The 18714-nt window shown below is 40.8% G+C and overlaps 1 protein-coding gene across 1 annotated transcript in view; it reads left to right on the top strand.

Annotated features, from left to right (window-relative positions):
* Nucleotides 1-18456, top strand: part of CCBE1 (collagen and calcium binding EGF domains 1) — a 94346-nt gene extending 75890 nt beyond the window's left edge. The window contains exons 4-11 of the mRNA XM_068177349.1: nucleotides 470-604; nucleotides 1284-1421; nucleotides 6532-6638; nucleotides 11543-11663; nucleotides 13635-13774; nucleotides 13866-13901; nucleotides 14441-14476; nucleotides 15980-18456. Of these exons, the coding sequence (XP_068033450.1) occupies nucleotides 470-604; nucleotides 1284-1421; nucleotides 6532-6638; nucleotides 11543-11663; nucleotides 13635-13774; nucleotides 13866-13901; nucleotides 14441-14476; nucleotides 15980-16213 (947 nt within the window). The 3' untranslated portion in view covers nucleotides 16214-18456. The remainder of the gene's footprint in view (nucleotides 1-469; nucleotides 605-1283; nucleotides 1422-6531; nucleotides 6639-11542; nucleotides 11664-13634; nucleotides 13775-13865; nucleotides 13902-14440; nucleotides 14477-15979) is intronic.
* Nucleotides 18457-18714: the final 258 nt, after the last annotated feature.

Raw genomic sequence — 18714 nt, 5'->3', positions numbered from 1 at the left:
GGTTATATCTGGCTTTCAATAATTAACATGTGATGTAATTAACTTTTCCTTGTGTTGTACTTTCTGCCTGACTTTGGCAGTTAACCTCATGGTTTTTCACAGTGTTCTGCATAAGAAATGTTGCTATCAGACTTAAAAATCTGTTGAAGAAAACTAAAAGAATGTTTTAGGTAATTTAATATTTCTGTGAAAAGAACTCATAAAATCTGCCAAATGCAAAAGGGACCCTTGCTTAAAATAAACTTTAAGAAATAGTCTAACTACTGTAAAGCTGTGGATGACAATTACAATTTTAATATATTTCTTTGCTTGTGTCTCATTAATGTTTTATATCTAGGTTCCTTCAGTCCTTAAAAACAATGTAACTCAACTTTATATTAGTTAGCAGTGAGGTGAAATGTTTGCAATCTAAGTGTCATCCATCTACTGACTTTGGTATTTTTCCTAACCATGTTTTTCTCTCCCTTAGACTACGATGTCTGTGCCGAAGCTCCCTGTGAACAGCAGTGCACAGATAATTTTGGGAGAGTCTTATGCACTTGCTATCCTGGATACCGCTATGATCGGGAGAGGCACAGGAACAGAGAGAAGCCTTACTGCCTGGGTGGGTAGATGAGCATGTTGAGCTCCGCCCTGGTTAATGATTTATCCTATTCTCTTGAGTCTTTTAGGAGTCAGTTTGGATCTGAAACCTTTCTTATTCTCAATATTATTACAGAAGATATGTGGGTGTCAACTGTGTTTCGAATTAAGAGATCTAAATGCCCCTGAAATTATTAGGAGGTATTACCTACAACAAGACTTACACACCCAAACACTTTGAAGTGTTGGGCTGATGTAATTTTTCCTTTAATTCCTTCTGCTGGTTGTGAGCCATGTATGCTGAATATTGAAGCATTATCAGCAGGCCTAATTACTAAAACTAATCCCTGGGGTTTGATTCAGATGGCCAGTATATAATTTACATGTGGTCCTGCTGTGCCTAGTCCTGCCCTGCCCTGCATGGTTTGCCATGCCAGGGAGCCAAGGTTTGCAGGATTGAGCTTTCCTTGTGAGCTTTTCAATGCAAGGAGACTTTCAAACAATATTCCCTGATAAAATGCCAAGTGTGTTAATAATAATAATAGTGGAGCTTGCCCAGAGCTCCAGCTTCAATTGCAGTACTCCAATTACTTGTTTGCTTAACCACAAAATCTCTTTTTACCTCTAAAGGAAGTCTTTTATTGTGTTGGAGGTCTGAAACCTCCAACTACAGGACATTTTTAATTTCTGCTTCTCTCCAGATATCGACGAGTGTGCCACAAGCAACGGGACTCTGTGCTCTCAGATCTGTGTCAACACCGTGGGCAGCTACAGGTGCGAGTGTCACGAAGGCTACGTCCGGGAGGAGGATGGCAGAACATGCACCAAAGGAGATAAAGGCAGGTGCTAGTGCAGATTAAATGTCCTGGGTCAAATGAATGCCTAAAGTGTTGGTCTGTCATGAAGAGGAACTGCTCCCAGTGCTACACTTGGAGCTGGAGGTCCAAAGGTGGGATATAGCTGATGCTCCTGGTGTGTCTGGGCAGTTTGCTGGGCACCTGAGCACCTGTGGAGCAGCCCTGCCAAACTCTCTCCTGCATTGCACAAGTACACTGGACAATGTGGAAGACATCTTCTCCTAGAGATGCAGAATGGCTGAATTATGAAATTTACCATTACAACTTCAGTTAGATCATTCCTGCTGGATCCAGTTGCTAAAAGCCATAGTTTGCTCCAATACCAGCCTGGATTATAACTTTTTTGTGGTCCAGAGCTAAGGAGACATAGGAAAAATCTTACCAGATGAAGAGCCTTAAAATTTTCTCTCATTTCACCTGTTAATTAAATAATTTCAGTAACTTTAATTCGTATTTACACACTCACATCTGAGATTAGCAAATGGCCTTGGGTTGGATGGTTAGCGTGCCCTGACCCTTAGAGGTTCAAAAAATATGTGCTTGTGGGTACAACACATTTTCCAAGCCTTGCTTAAATCAATTTCTAAGTTACATTGACCAAGACCAAATGCTGCTGACCTGCAACTATGTCAAATTGTGCATCCTGTGGCTGGGGTCTTTTTTTTTTTTTTTTTCCTTTTTTTTTTTTTGAAAATGAAATGTAAGGGGAAAGGAGTAAATATAAGAGCTTGTTCTTGCATCTCACTGTTGGTTGAAAGTGTATACATGTGCTGTGTACAAATCATTTTAAAGGTTTTGATCTCATCCCAGTTATTAAATTACAGCACTTAGAATACTACAGAATAAACGCTGACATGAAAATTTAAAAAGAAAGGAGGAAGAGAACAGTGGTCTGGGAAAAAAACCCGAACAACTTTTGATGAATGGTGACTTGCCACAGGTTCATCAATTAATGCTTGAATGTGGCACCACAGTGTGATCCAAATCCCACTGGATGGCCAGAGCAATTTATAATTTTGATTTTCATCTGAAAGTGTGTAACTGGAGCCACTCCATTAACTTTAGTTGTTCCTTGTAGTTTTAATTTTTTTTTCCTTATCAGCGTGTGTGTGTATGCGTGTATGTGATAAATGACCTCAGTAATCCCTCTACAAACAGGAGGTTTTTTAAAAATATTCCTCTGTGTAGTTAAAATTTCTTTATACGGTAATGTCCAAATCATTCAGGATAACCAACCATTCAAAATATTCATGGCTATGGAAATGATTCTACTGTTTGAAAGCCACCATTTTTACACTGAATGTACACGGCACATAAAAATGTCAGTTCCAGCAGATAATCAGGAATGAAATACCCACCGTCTCTCCAGATACCTCCCAAAACAGCTGTGCGAAGTAAAGAAGGATGCCTTCTGGTCAGTTACCCCGCTGTACTCCACATAAATGTCACGAATTTTCAGACCTCTGGTGAAAACGAGGAGCCGTGTCCGCAAGTCATTCCGAGGAGAAGGGCTGTGTAAGGAACCAGCTGTAGCGACGCTCCACCCCGCGGCCAGCCCCAGCCCTGCACCGCATCCGTGCCAGAGCGGCTGCCTAATAAACACATCATTCGCTTTTCACCGCAGCCGGAACGTTCACATTTTATTTTAAAATTTAGTGTGAGAGGCAAAAACACGTTACCCATCTCCATTTCTAACGAGGGAGCATGTTTTCCGGGGACACACCGCTGTTCTCATCGTTCCATGCCTGAAGGATGCAATGCAGACACTTTTTTGGCTCTGTAAGTGGCTGTAAGGTGGTCACTTTTTTTGGCTCTGTAAGTGTCTTGACAGAGAGCTTTGGGTTGGTTAGTGGACTTGAGAAGAGGGAGCATTTTTTTCTGGCATCTACAGTCCCATTTTATGGAGACAATACAGCTACCCATGCAGAAGTAGGCAGATGAAACCATCTCAGCAGGCTGTGCCCAGATAATACAACACAGATGATCAGCTCAAGAGCCTCCATGCGAAGACCGCCCACAGAAGAGCTCCCACAGAGCTCTCTCCTGCCAGCATCTCCTCCTTTTCCAGCATCAGCAAGACATAGCCTCTGAGCCCATACACAAAGAAAACACAGCACTCCCCCAAGCAGATCTCTTAGCAATAGGTGCCACAGGGCTCACCAGCATCTCACCAAGATTAAAGGACTCCCATCACGTGTAAGATAGACTTTGTGTTCTGAGAACCTTTATAAAATGGGGCTGCATTAAGCCTTCTTCAAAATAATTTCAGTTTCCTTGTGTAGGTCTGTGCAATGGGAACAAGTTATACAAGTAAGCGTCTTGCTCAATGCTGGCCCAGCTGACCCTGATAGGTGACCTCGGTTTCTATGCATGGGTGGCTCCATCTAATGGCCTTTTGCCTCTGCTGGCCTGTCCTAGGTGACTTCTGGCTTTATCCACACTTTATTCTGACTGTACTTGCAGTTTGGTCCTGATACAGCATTGGATGGGGGGTAGAGCGAATGTTTGATGGATGACTCCTTCCCTGGGCAAATCATCGCCTCTGTCTGGTATGAGTTAGGGGGATTCCACCTCTCTCTTGAGACACAGCTCATGCTTGCTCATACAAGGATCTTGGACTTCTTCCTCCAACAAGTCAATCCAGCCAGCTTTGCAGAAATCTCAGTGGTATGACATTTCCCAAACATTAGCTGATCCCCCCAGCATTCATCTCCGTGGATTGTTACAGCCCTGTTTTATCTGTACTTGTCAGCTCCATGCGTCACATCCTTTAGGAGGATAAACTGGGTTTTATAATGAAACACAAAGCCAAATTCACCACTTCTTAAGCTGCATATAATTTCACAGATTCTGGTGGGATTGTATTAGGTTTCCAACAGCAGAGGCTCTGGCAGTTTCTCCATATGACTGTGTGCTGCTTTCAGCAACATTTCCTAACATAATGATAGAACTCATTTTGTGAGATAGCTATTAAAAGAAATTTTTGTTGAGATTAGTACAAAATCCAGACTTTATTGGTCTTTGAAAAATATATTTTTTAAAGTGGATTTTTTTTTTCTAATGGCTCCATATACATTCCTCTGTAACTCCTACACAGGACCAAAAATGGGCATGTCAAGACAATGGGGTTTTCTAAAGGAATATGAAAAATTGGAGATGGAGGAAGTACTCCGCAATAACTGACTTGTAGTCAAGAGCAAATTTATTTTACAGAAATGTAAAGTGGTGTCTTCATTACAGCACACCAATTCCCTCATTAGGAAAAAAAATGCCCTGCATGGTGCAGATTATTTCATCTACAGGAGAAAGTTTTATGGGCAAAGAGGTTTTGGAGGGAATCAAAGGCAAAAAATGATTAGTATTAGGAATATAGGAGAGAAGAAGGAAAGCAGCATATGCTGTATATTCTGGTACCTTCACAAAAATGATGGAGTTCTTCTGGGAGACCTTGTGGCTAAGTAGCCTTGCATCCAGCACAGCTGAAATTTGGTGAAATTCTATTCTGTGTTGTGTAGAGTGCATTTGAGAACACCAAGTAGTGCCATCTGGACTTAAAACTTGGAGCTATCTGAACACTGCACAGAAAGCTGATCAGGTACCAAACCTGTGCTGAGGAAAGGGCTGGGAAGCTCAAACAGCAGTGTGCTTGCTGCCATAAAAATGGAAAATAATATATGTAATATAGTAAGGCTGTTGGAGTGCAGCCATGGGAACAGGCAGTTTGTGACTGGGGAAAAAACCCCAGGCCTTTGTGCCCCCATTTTCCAATCAGTTCAGTACTAATAGCTGTCTTAATGTTCCTGGTTATTCCAGCATCTTGCCCTTACATCTCTCTCCTAACTGATTAGCAGATAAGTGAGATTGGTTTTTGTCTTCTAAAATCAATATGTCATTATAGCAAATGGAATAAACTTACTTTCCTAAATATGTACAAAGGTGGTCCAACACAACCATCAGATGGTTGCAATCTTCTGTACTGGACCCTGCAAATATTTAAAGTCAAGTAGCACGTAATACTTTTAGTATTAGAAATGTCAGGGTTCATTTTAAAAGATGCAGATGACTCAAAATCAATACACATTTCCAAGAAAATGAAGGACATTTAAGGGTGTGTCCAAGAGACAGATGCAACACAGTAATTCAGCATGATGCAGTCGATCCTTTTGGAAGACTTTGAAGATTCCCTGGCTTTAAGAGGGGCACCTGCAGTTTTTCTATTGTGGGACATGCTCTGAAAAGTCAGTGTTCAAATACACCCAGCAACCCTCCCAGGTAACATCATACAAGGCTACATATCATGTGCAAAGCCTCAATAGACTTGATATTTCTCAGCAATGTTGAAGTGAAAAAACTCACCTAGAGTTTGCCAGTATGTGTCACCCTGTGGTTTGGAAACCAGATTTGTCTTTAAGCAGACATCTGTTACAACAATGCTTGTTTGCTTGCAATGTAGAACTGCTTGACTGTGTATGGTACTGGGAAAAGGACAAAAATAACATTTGCAATATCTCTCACAGTTTGAATAATTTAATGGATTCTTGAAAAGATCCTATTCATGCATAGTATCAACAGATGTGACCCTTCTTCTTGTGTGGATTTAAATCCCTGTCATTAATCTCAATCCCCATCTCTGCTCAGGCTGATTCCATCACATGGAGAAAAACCCATGATGATAAAGAACAGTTTCTGCAAAATGAGCAAAATAAGCATATTCTGAGGGATTTTACTGTAATTTATAGCATATGAAAATTTGCCCTTCAGGGGACTGTAAGTCAGTTCAGATCTATGGGGTTAGTCTACCCTAAACAAAAAGATAAAAGAAGGGGTGTGAACTTTTCCAGGTATTAAACAAATGAATTCTCTGGGGACTGTTAACTGGAAACAGCTGCTTTAAAAATGTGCTCAGAGCTGTCCCTGCAAAGTTTCTCAGCCTTACATAGAAATTCACTGTCAAAGAATTAATAATGGCAGGATTCCCTTCTCTTTTCACAGTCTGGGGAAATATAACAAACTTCAAGTTGCTTTTGCTATCACTTTATGAATTTCTTTCCTTTGGGTCTTTACATTTATAGTGGAAATTGCTTTATTTCAGCTGGGCTTCCTGAGAAATCTGAAAATGTGGCGAAACCGGGGACATGCTGTGCCTCTTGTAAGGAATTCCATCAAATAAAGCAGACAGTTTTACAGCTGAAGCAAAAGGTATGAACACTGATCACTCATGTCTTTACCAGACCTGCATGTTTTACAACAACTCAGGTTAATTTCTGTGTTTGGAGCTGTCACTGACATGTGGTTCTTGTACATAGAAAGAGAAGGGCAATATATTTTAAAATCATGTAGGAATGATATCTCTCCCATATGCCCCTGTCCAATTTGTAAGCAGATTGCTTCCCAAGTTCATGGAGCTGTGTTACCAAGCTTATGGTAACAGAGTCTGACAAACACCCATCCCAGGCTGAGCCCAGGTTTCTTGGCAATCTGTGCTGGCCTGAGCTTTTCATTCACTCTGAATGCACAGAATTTTGGACATGGTCCACCTCTAGAGTAACCACGTGCAAGACATTTCATAGACGTGGGAACATGATTTTTCATTAATAGGGTGCTGGTCAGAATTCTTGCCAAATAGGTGTGGCGGTAAACAAAAATATCGCTAGCTTTAAATATGACTGACCCCTTAAAAAAGAAAAACCCTCAGTCACAAACCTTTTTTTTTTCCCTTACCTATTCCCCTGCTAGTATAGAATAATGCATTTAGAAACTTTTCCTGGGCTTTAATTGCTCACATATGTAGCTTCCTTTTGCATTTTAGTAGTGCAATAATGAAAAGAGTACTAGTGAGATAATGCAAAGACACAGCCTCAGATTTGGAAAGCCATATGCAGGGATGCAGGTGTAATGCCTTTTCTGGTGACATCTCCTTTGAACACTAAGGTTCTCTCAAATTGAAGTCCTCTGTAGGAACATTCTCAGCAGATCATGCTGACAGGCTGTAATTATTTCTCCTAGGGTACTCAATTAATTTTTTTCCATTGTGTCAAAACACAATTTGGTGTATTCACTCATTGTATTTGATGTTACTCATTTAATATTAGGGAGAAAGAAATCTTCCTCATTAAAGTGAAATTCACTGAGGCTGGAGATACTCTTTATCTCCAAAATCTCAAAACATCATGTATTCCTTCTGAATCAGTATGAACACAAACATGGAAGTGACAGAATTTCATATATGATGGAAATTCTGTTTTTCAAAAAAATGGTAGCAGAGAGGTTAAAAAAGGATCCATGCCTTTGAGTGGCTGTTTCTCCAGCTGTTTCCCATGATGCTGAGCAGGCTCACACTGACTTCCAGGGAAGCATCTGGGAGTCACATTTTTGGCCACATTGTTTGCTCAAGAATTGATTGATGAAATTAACGGGAGTTTTTTGTGTCTAACTTCTGCTGTTAGATGCTTGTGTTCAAAACTCATTCCAGGAAAACTCAGACCATTGATACCTGTCACTGTGGGCATTTGTACAGTAACTGTGGACAAATTAAGCAGCTCACTCTTGCTTCATAGCTAAATCCTGTCATAGTCCCTAACTTAATTTTTCCCCCCATATGCCCCTAGTGGGACTTGATCGATTTGGCATCCTCAGAGGGAGCCCACAGGGTTGTGCTCCACAGAGAAGGAGCTGAAAGAGAAGGTTCCCAATACCCTCAGCAACTGTTACCCCACAGAAAGGAGAGTTTTTGTCTGTGCTGAAGGGAGACCTGGCCCCATGGTGCTTCTCTGCCCAGGGAGAAATCAACCCTCATGTTTCATCAGCCACTTCCCATGGCCAAGTTCTCCTGGGGAGGACATCTTTCAATAGCTGTGGTTAAAGCTGTTCTGTTTTGCATAGAAAAGTTCATTTCTGTCTGCCAGGGAGATGGTTTATGGAATGAGTCTTCAGTCTTGTGGTTAAGGCTTTCAGGTTTTATGAACATAATTGAAAATTGTGGTTAGCAGAAAAGCCTGTCATGCAATGAGATGCACTGTCCTGATAGACTAGACGTCTGTGGGCAGTTCTAGGTTGATCTAAGACCTTGATGAAAGAAAGAAGAGTGGAAAGCTGAAAAACTGGGGAAAATATATCTGGCATGCTGACACACAGGCAACAATTAAAAGAAGAAAAAAACGAGTAAGCTTGATCCTATTGCACAGATGTGTTTAAACATCTTAATTAGAAAGCCATGTTCCACATCACTCCAGACAAGCACTGTCCAATTTTCTAAACCACAGACCTCCTAGACACTATGAAAAACTCCAAATGCAGCATGCAACACAGCACATGGAAGACTTGTTTCTTTAGAAGTCTTTCTTTAGAATTTACCCCTGCTAATATTTGCATGCAAATGGGAAAACTAACGAAAACATTATTTTCCAAGGGCCATTAGGATTCGGAGCTGTAGATGGAGAAAGCCAAGGTTACCCTGGACTAGGATCCTGGTTCAGTTAAAAGGTGAAACAGAAATTAGGCCAGTGAGTATATCCAATAGCTAAGAGGATGTGAGTCAACAACAAAAACACATGGTTTGGCCCAATGCACGTAACAACCATTTTCTGGCCAGAAGATATCAAAGAGCAGTGAGCCAGACCAGAGCCTGGGTGTTTTGGCACTCCTAGTGTGTACTTCAAGTCCAGCTGAGTCAGTGGGGAAGCATGCATAGATGCTTTCACTAAGATTTCTTTTCTAACTTAGTCAGTTGTTACAACAGCCTGGCTGGTAGGAACAAGTAAATATTTAAGCATTAGAAGAGAATACACTTCCAAATCTACTTCATGATGAGTCTTTGCCACTAAGTGCACCTTTTTACTCCAGTCTGACCATTTGCAGTATAACCTGAAGAGTATTCATGGCCAGGTCTATGTACTAAGTGACATCTATTTATCAACTGATATAGCTATAGAGCCCCAGAATGAGATACTTACATGCAAGCTAAAAAGAGGACTTCAATTAATCTGCCACTCAACTGTGGCCACCCCAAAGGAGAAGCACTCACTGATGACACTGAAAACATTCTCAAAAAAACTACTTTAAAAATACAATACTCTCAGGTAGCCACGGGATTTGACTTTTTGTCTCTGCTTTAGCTTGGCAGCATTGGAACCGCAGAGTTCTTGATTGATTTGTGTCATGTAGTGGAAGTTTTGCACCATGGTCCTTGCAAGCCTTTTTTTTGTATCCAGCCAGGAACCTGGTCTGGACAGGACACACCTCTAGTAAAGAAAACTTTGCTGACTAGAGCCAGCCAGTAGATCTTCCCATGCTGATCCCTGGCCAGTGAGGCTGTGAGAGCCCCCAGCTACTGAATTTTCCTCTTCAGCTCCAGGGGTAGGGTGTTGTGTCCCACAGAGTAGCCCTCTATGTTCAGCAGCCCCACAGTTTGGTCTGTGCTGTACTGGCTGGGAAGTTGGCTAAGAAAGCTGCAAGGTCACTGATAAACAAACCACGTTTTCCTTTGAAAAAGCAGAGATGACAGCTCACCCCAGAGCTGTAGGTGTGCTGAATCCCTGTTTTCTGTGTGAAAAGCAAATTCATAGGAGTGAGAATATAAGAAACACCCTGTGGGACTTCTGTGAAAAGATGATGTCATCCACCCACTGATTTCTGCAGGAGTGGAGTGAATCTACCAAATTCTTGTTAGACATACACCACGATTCTTAATTAGCCTATAGTGCAGTCATCTGCTCTTTGGAACTGCAATTCTCTCCAAAACCTAACTCAAAAATGGCTGATAAATCCTTGTGTTCCTGTCATCACATTTTGAGTTCCAGTCTCAAAATCAAACTGGTGTTTTGGAAATGCCACCAAGAACTATCTCAGCATTTCCAACTTTTTTTCCTGACTTTTTTTTTTCTTCAGAACTGTCCTCTGCATTCAACTCCAAACTAAAAGCAGAACAGGCTGCCTTTAAGTTGTAATCCTTAAGCAATAACTTGTTTGCCAAAGGAAATTTTCCCAGTTCAAGTAGGTACTGCAGGTGCATAACACTGTGTTTTTTCCCTTTGCATTACAAACATTAGGTTTCCAGTAATGACAGAAGAATGTACATCAAATAATTGCAGAAACAGGTAGGAGTCTTAAGAACAGCCCAGCTCATAGAATTCCAGATAGCTGATGAAAAGCTTTGTCAAATAGCAAGAGTTATTATCTATATAATTCAATGTAGCTCTCACAGACAAATGTTGCAGAATTCAGCATCAAATTATCCAATGAGCCAAATTCATTCAAGAAGCAATGAAGTTCACCCAGAGGTAGGTCTGCAGTGCTATTGCTGAAATAGTTTTCCAGTTCACTTTGGCAGAGCAAATTCCCTAAATCTACATGCAGTCGTTTACCACTAATAAACTTCTTTCCTCACTGCACACCAGCCTCCTGGCTCCTCCAGGCATCCTTCAGCTGCCTCTTAAGAGACTAAACATTTGCAGAATATTTCTAAATATGTTACATATTAAATATATTCAACTGGATAGATGAATGCTTCATGGATAACTAAACAGGTAATGGATAATGACAGTTTAAACTGTAGTGTGCAATTCTGCTTGCATTCTCACTTACTTTATCTTTGTGTCTCTGTGCAGAGCAGATCCAGACATCTGATGGGTCAAACAGTGTGGTTACTTTTAGGGCCAGATTCACAAAGGATTCAGGGTTCTCATTAAAACCTATGGAAAGTTAGTGGCTTGTGCAGCAATTCAGGACTTAAACATCTGAGCAAATGTTGCCCCGAGAAAGGATTAAATTAATAGAGGAAAATTCAAATAAGGAAAAACATGTTTCCTGAGAAGCAGTAATGAGACTCAAGTTTTTCAGAACTTGTTGCTGTATCTCTCCTGAATTTCCTGTGTTCTCTGTTGGACTGGCTTGCAGTATTTCCACAGTGACTTGAAAAGTGAACAGACTCACAGAATAAGAATGTTTTTCTGATTATATCAATCAAGGAAATGAATAAACTCATTATATTTTCCTGAAATATTTAAATAGCTGTTTGTTCAATGAAAGCTTAAATAAGAATGTAATTTTTCTGGCTGAACAATGAAGGTCTTACATAGATTTTTTTTTTTTTTTTGTCTTGGCAGGTTGCTTTGCTGCCAAATAATGCTGCTGATCTTAGCAAGCAAATCACTGGTGAAAAAGTGCTTGCTTCTAATGCATATATCCCTGGTCCCCCAGGCCAGCCTGGCCAACCAGGCCCTCCAGGTAATACCAGAGGGGTGGAAATGTACAGGACTGTTGTGCAGGGATGTTTAGGACTAAAAAAGTAAACTTCAGTCTGCCAGTGTGATTTCATATTTCATTTAATATTATATGATTTAATATATTTCATATTTTGATTGATATGTTTGCATTTGTGTTAAATTAAAAAAAAAAAAAAAAAGAAAAAAACAAACAAAAACACTTTAAGGGTGTTATGGTCAGGCTCTGCCAACTCTCTGACATCATCCATTGTAACTCCATGTGTTTCTTGGCATGCAAGCCCTGTTTGTTCTGTATGCGTTAAATTTCTCCCTCTCCCTAGGATATCTCACCTGCTTCAGTTGTCATTTCCTGTATTTTAACCCTCTCTTAAACCATTCTCCATTCCATTTCAGGAATACCTATTGTTTTAGCTCACTGTCAGTAGTAGAGGAAAAAATGTGCTTTCAGCTCACAGGAGTTTGTGCCAATTCTTTTATTTTTCCTTGACCGATTTCCAAGGATTCATCTGCTGGTTTTATGTTATATCCCAGACTGAAAGAAATCTGAAAAGAAAAGTATAAATCCACTCACACCTTCTTTGCTAAGTTATAAATTGAAACAATGTGAAAAACAGAGAGATCCTAAAACCAAAACTTAATCCAGACACCTCACATCTGGTGACCATCAATACTCAAAATTTTGCAAATTCTGTTGAATGCAGAATTAATTTTGGGTCAGCAATAAATCCAAGCATTGTGCTGGATTTCAGAAGGATTCTTACAGAGTACTGGCAAATATTCCTTATGAGGATTGATTTATTCCCTCCTGAACTGCACCCCATCTTCACATTTATACCCCCTTTTGCAGTCTTGCTTTGTTTTCTGAGTCATTATCTCATTTTCCTGGATGATGGGTACCTTCAGTCTTCAGTTCATCATAAGTGCAAGGACAATATGTTTAGAGGTTCTGCAACAGACTCTGAAGGGTAGAGTGGGTTGCTTTGCAATTCCTCCAAGGTAGTCCCAACCCTGCTGGTTTCCCACCCCTTGACTGAGCTGTCCTTGGTACTGTAGAAATCCGAAAACCACCCCTAAAAAAACCCTTAAAACCTTGCTCACCTTCTCTGCTGCCCCCCCACCCAGGGGGAATCCCAGGGAGTTGTCACTGAACTTGAGTTGTCTCCTTTTGAAAATCCTAACTGTACATATTCAGTCCTGCTGAATGCTTTTTACTCTCTGTCTTTTATTCTCTATGTTTTTCATGTGCCCTCAGTATGAAGAGAAGTGTTTCCCCCTCTAATCATAAAGTGTTTCAGCTAGTGACATTTTAATGGTCTTTTTTGTCTGCAAATGTTGTTTCAGGTGCCTGATTTTCTGGTTTATGTTTCCTACTGTTTCTTTTGAGTTAAACATATGTTTTGTTGCCTGAGTGCTTCCTAAAAAGTAACATGCTCTGCTGAACCAGCAGAAGCGGAAAATTATATAAAGCAAAATGGAAGAACAGAGCCTCCTCCTAACACATTGGATATTGCACTGGGAAAAAGAGAGGTGCAGCCCCCCACTGGAAAGAGCTTGCTTGTGTCAGTCATGTAGATGCCCATGACCCAAAATTCCCATGAGTTTTCTGAGGCTTTCTTCTTATGAGATGCTCTTAAATGTGATTTGTTCTTCTTTGTGTGAAAATGAGGCATTTGTGCTTTTCTTCTCATTCCCAGTCTGTGTCCCTAACCAACTGGTAGATTCGAATTCTTGTTACACACAAGATGTAATTGTTCAGTGGTCATCTCTTGTAGCTACTGTGACAAGGGTTAATGTTGTCTCAGATGGCTGCTGATGTGCAGATGCAGATAAATTGGTTATGTTGTTGTGGATTTAGGTGTGTTAAGTAACCAGCCCATTGGGTCTTACAAAAAAAAAGTCGTTCCCCACTTCTTACACTGATGAAGCATCATAAAGGCTTTCTCTGGCAGGTAACTTTTGATTTTGATTTCAGGGGCTCCAGGACCTAAAGGGAGTCAAGGAGCTCCTGGATTACCTGGACCTCCTGGACAGCCAGGCCCTCGTGGATCAATGGGACCAATGGGCCCATCTCCAGACATATCGCACATTAAGCAGGGCAGGCGGGGCCCTGTGGTCAGTATTCCTGTCTCCTGCCATGCGCTGCACAATTGTCCTTACTCCACAACTTCTCACACCCATGTGAATACTTTCTTTTCTCTTGCAGGGCCCACCTGGCGCCCCAGGGAGAGATGGTAGCAAGGTGAGGAGAGGTTCTAATTTCCATAAGATGGGCACATGCACATGTGAAGTGCAGGCTTGCTACAGAGACTCTACACACTTGTGGTCACACCCTTTTATTACCTCATTTCCTTTGTTAAGATGAAAGCATCCTGTTGTCCCACCCCTTCATGTCATCTTTCTGCTATTTTGTGTTTGCCATTCCTAAAGTCTTGCAAATAGTCTGCTAGGCTCAATGCCACACAGAATTCTTTTCTTTCTCTGCAGCTTTTGGCTTTTCCATGAAGAAACGTTGATGCTTTAGCCCTTTTCATTAATTGTGAATTCTTCCTGTTCATTGATTCACTTGTTACTGTCCAAGAGAAATATCAGAAATGCCCCACTCTGCTCCCACTAGAATCAGCAGCAATTTCCTTGCATTCCTCCTTCATTTCCTTTTCTTTTTCCAAACAAGCATCAGTTGATGGTTCTTGATCTGGGGACAGTAAGTGAGGCTGCAGAAGCAAACTTTTTTCATTTCCTTTAGTCACAGCAAACTAACTGAGTTGGTATTGATTACAGGGGGAGCGAGGAGCACCAGGACCAAAGGGGATACCTGTAAGTATTCCACACAGGAGGAATTTCCACACAGAGTGATGCTGACCACTAACCACAGGTCAGCCAAAGAAAAAGAAAAGAAAAGAAAATCCTGTGCCAAGATAACAGATAATTTACATACACAGAAAATGCTGTTGGAAACAAAGTAATTACCTGTTTTCATCCAAATGTTTTTGCTTACAAACCTCTTCCTTTGCTGGGTGTGCAACCAAAGGCAGTAGGTGCACCTCTGCCTTACAGTGGTGCTTGGACACCATTAGAAGGCAGAACCATGCAGGGTGCTACTTAGTACAGTTCAACCTCTTCTCCCAGTGGGAATTTGCTCCCTGGAACCTTTTAGGAAACTAGACGTTTTGAGCTCAGAAGAAGGAATGAATATTGACAATCTGTTTTCAGGTGAACTTGTTTAAATAATCTCTGGGGTGCCCAGCACAGGAAGGACATGGACGTGTTTGAGCAAGTCCAGAGGAGGCCACCAAGTTGATTAGAGGGCTGGAGCACCTCTGCTGTGAGGAAAGGCTGAAAGAGTTGGGATTTTTCAGCCTGGAAAAGAGAAGGCTTCAGGGTAACCTAATGGCATACCTGAAGGGAATCCACAAGGAAAATGGAGAGGCACTATTCACAAGGGCATGTAGTGACAGGACAAAGGAATGGCTTCAAACTGAAAGAAAGCAGGTTTAAATTAGATATAGGATATTAGGATATTCTTTGTTGTGAGGGTGGTGAGACACTGGCACAGGTTGCCAAAAGAGGTTGTGAGTGCCCCATTCCTGCAAGTGCTTAAGGCCAAGCAGGATGGGGCTCTGAGCAATCTGGTCTATTGGAAAGTGTCCCTGCCCATGGCAGAAGTACTGGAACTACATGGTCTTTAAGGTCCCTTCCAACCCAAACCACTCTAGGATTCTATTCATTTATTTATGTTATTTTCTCATTGTGGAGTTGATTTTTAAGAGTGTGCCCAGCAGAGTGTGCTCAGTATTAACAGTTTATTTTACTGTGTGAAATCAGCCAAAAAGAATTAATGATTTTCTAAAATCAGATACTCTCTGCATTGTAATTAGCCATATATTTAGTAAGTGATGGACAGCAGCGAGGTTACATATTGAAAAGACACTTGACAAATAATAGCAGTCTTAAAAATATTTGTTGATTAATCATTCTAAGAATGTAATTTATGTCAGTTTAATAAGCAAGAAGACAAGAAACCAAGATTAATCTCCTCTATTCCCATGAGGTCTGAAGACATTCTTAGGAAGCAAAGGAATTGTTAACTGACAAAAGGGCTGAGCATCTTGTAAATGTAAGCTCTGTCTGCAAAAACATTTGATCCTTTCAAAAATTGTTTCCTGATCAAGGTGGTTAAAAACCAGACCATTAGCTTTTGGCAATTGATACAAAGCAGAATTTTACTGAACAACCCCTGCAGGAGTAATTCTATCAGCCAGTTTGAAAGCTGTAAGAGCAAGGTGGATTGTTATTAATGGCAGTGCCTTGTGACTGCAGGGGCCACCGGGTTCATTTGATTTCCTATTGCTGATGATGGCAGACATCAGAAACGACATCGCTGAGCTGCAAGAGAGAGTGTTTGGACACAGGACTCATTCATCAACAGAAGAGTTTCCATTACCTCAGGAATTCACAAACTATCACGACACAGTAGATTTTGGATCCGGAGAAGACTACAAACCACGGGCAACATCCAGAAGCACCAGGATACAGAAGGCAGACCATCCTTAGCTATTCCTACTGAAAAAAAAAAGCCTCTTTAGAATTCTTCAATATTAAAAAAATGCACTGACAATGTTTTTTATATATATATATATATGTATATATACATATATATATATATATCTTATTTCCCATTTTTCTTTCTGCTTTTCCTGAACCATGCTGCCTGTACTGTAGCTTTCCTGGTTCATAGTAGCCTCCTTGCAGAAATTCATTACTGCCAAGCCTGCACTGTGCATTGTACCTAGACTATCAAAAAAACCTTCTTAGCATATAGTATGATTAAGGCATGCTCTAGCTAATAACACAGACCACAGTATTCCATCTACCTACTTTGCATTCTATGTCCAAATGACCCAGTACACAAATTTTGCCAGGGACAAAGGGTTAGCTGAACATCATCCTTGAATGATGTAGATAATGAACACCTTGGTCCACAGTTACTTTATGAATGCAAATAAATTATACCACTAAACTCAAGTCTCCAGCTACTGTCCCCAGGCTTAGCAGAGTGTGAGAAGTGGACCCCTGTTTCACAGCAGTGGCCATCTGTAAGTGAGACATGTCCTCTATTATGCCTCATCAAGGCAGAAAAAGGCAAAAAAAAATGTTGAAGGGTTAAACAAGGGTGCAGCTGCTTGATCAGGAAATTATTTGGCTTTGTGTTGCTAGAGTATTGTTCAAAGACAGTCAAAAGATGTGTGTGTCCTAAACTACTTTAGGACACACACAAACACTACTTTTTCTTTACCATTGTCCCACTACTCAGTGTGAAGGCCAGTTAGCTTTCTTAACAGGTTCGTGTTGGATACATTACACAAACATAATCAAGATAAAGGGGATGTTTAAAGCAGGAAACCAAATCAAAAGTGAATCAAGCAGGCTTTTATTGGCAAGAACAAAATATATCCCAGCCTTGCAGAAAGAGTCAGGTTCTGACCTCTTGCAGGTGCATGTCTTCCTTGGTGAAATTCAGAAGGCTGTGTGAAATCAAGACCAGAGAGAGGCCTCATGTTTGCATAGAGCTTCCACCTGTTTTGTTCCTCTGCTGCATGAGACCAACCTAAATGGCTTTCACCAAACTGGAACACAGAGTGGCAGTGTGTTTGGCTGGGTGTATGAGGAGTGTGATTAGGTGCAGGAGTGCACATGACAAAACATTTCAACTGGTATGAGGATGGCTAAGGTGAGGTACTGCACATGGGATCCTATACTTGTGAATGGGGATAAAAGGGAGTGCCCTTTATTTACACTGGAAAATTGGATGCACAAGTTATACCATACCTCATGGATGATGTATGTTGCCATTTCTTTTGGATTACTACAGCTGCTGAGGACTTTGCCATGCTTAGAATATAATGGAGTATATTAAGCACAAAATTTCAATGTTGTATCTGTGTAGCTGCTACTTCTACAGTATGTTTCATGTTCGGTAGTGTCCATGCCACAAATGCAAAGAGAAAGTTGTTACTTTGCCATGTTTTTCAGGGCTTGCATGTTCTAGTAGAATAAATAGAGGTAAAAAATATAAGAAGGGCCTTTTCGGATGACACATAAAGGTTTGGATTCCATTCCACATTCTCTGGGCCAAAAGATAGTTGGTGTAATCCTGACAGCATCAGTACAGGTCATGCTGCATAAACAGCTGGCTATCTAGACTTTTCCAGAACTACTGTATATTGTTTTAAGAGGATGTGTTCATTCCTGAAGCTGTTTCCCAACTTCTCACTGCCACTAAGTCATAAGCCACGGCATTAGCTTTTAAGAACATGAGTGTTCTGTATTTCTTTTCACATTATATCTGTATCAGTATTTGCAAAGCAATGTCTAAGTTGTTGGGACAGCTGAAAAAAAATTATAGTAATCTAACCCTGTGGTCCTTGGGCTTCTCCTCTGTCTGGGAGGAGCTCTGCCAGCAGCTGCAGATCCAAGTAGTCTTGTGAACCACATAATAAGGGAGACTTGAGGAAAGTACCTGTGTCCAAAAGAGGGATGGTCTTATATGCAGCAGGCTGGAAAAAAACCTCAAAGATAGCATGAACTGAGGAATTTGTTTTCTTAATTTCAAGCAGGCAACTGAGTATAAATTATGTCATTTCTGAATATGCAATTTGAATTAAGTTTGTTAAATGTCAAATGTTGTATTTTTAAATCTAGCAAATTATGGAACCCTTGCATATGTTTACCACTGCACCCTGCTGGATCAGGCCGGTTCCCACTAGAGAATTAGTAGCTGCAGGTTTTTGACCATCTGAATGATCTAACTCTTGTTAGATGAGTCACTTCCTACATACAAACTAAATACTATTGCCCACTGCCCACAAGGTGATGTATTCTAAAAAAGGCACTTATTTTAGTTCTAAGTTCTGCTTTTCAGAATAGAGGCACATACCAAATAAGAAGTTCCCACAGTCTGGCCATCAAATCCCGGGCCCTGCTGTAAAAGTGCCTGGGAAAGAGGTATTCTGAAACTGGACCAGAAAAGCAGATACAATACACATTTTGCTGTA

Source organism: Anomalospiza imberbis, chromosome Z (assembly GCF_031753505.1).
Source record: "Anomalospiza imberbis isolate Cuckoo-Finch-1a 21T00152 chromosome Z, ASM3175350v1, whole genome shotgun sequence".
Classification (NCBI taxonomy): Eukaryota; Metazoa; Chordata; class Aves; order Passeriformes; family Viduidae; genus Anomalospiza; species Anomalospiza imberbis.
Note: the sequence above shows the minus strand (reverse complement) of the source record. Positions and strands in the feature narration are given on the sequence as shown.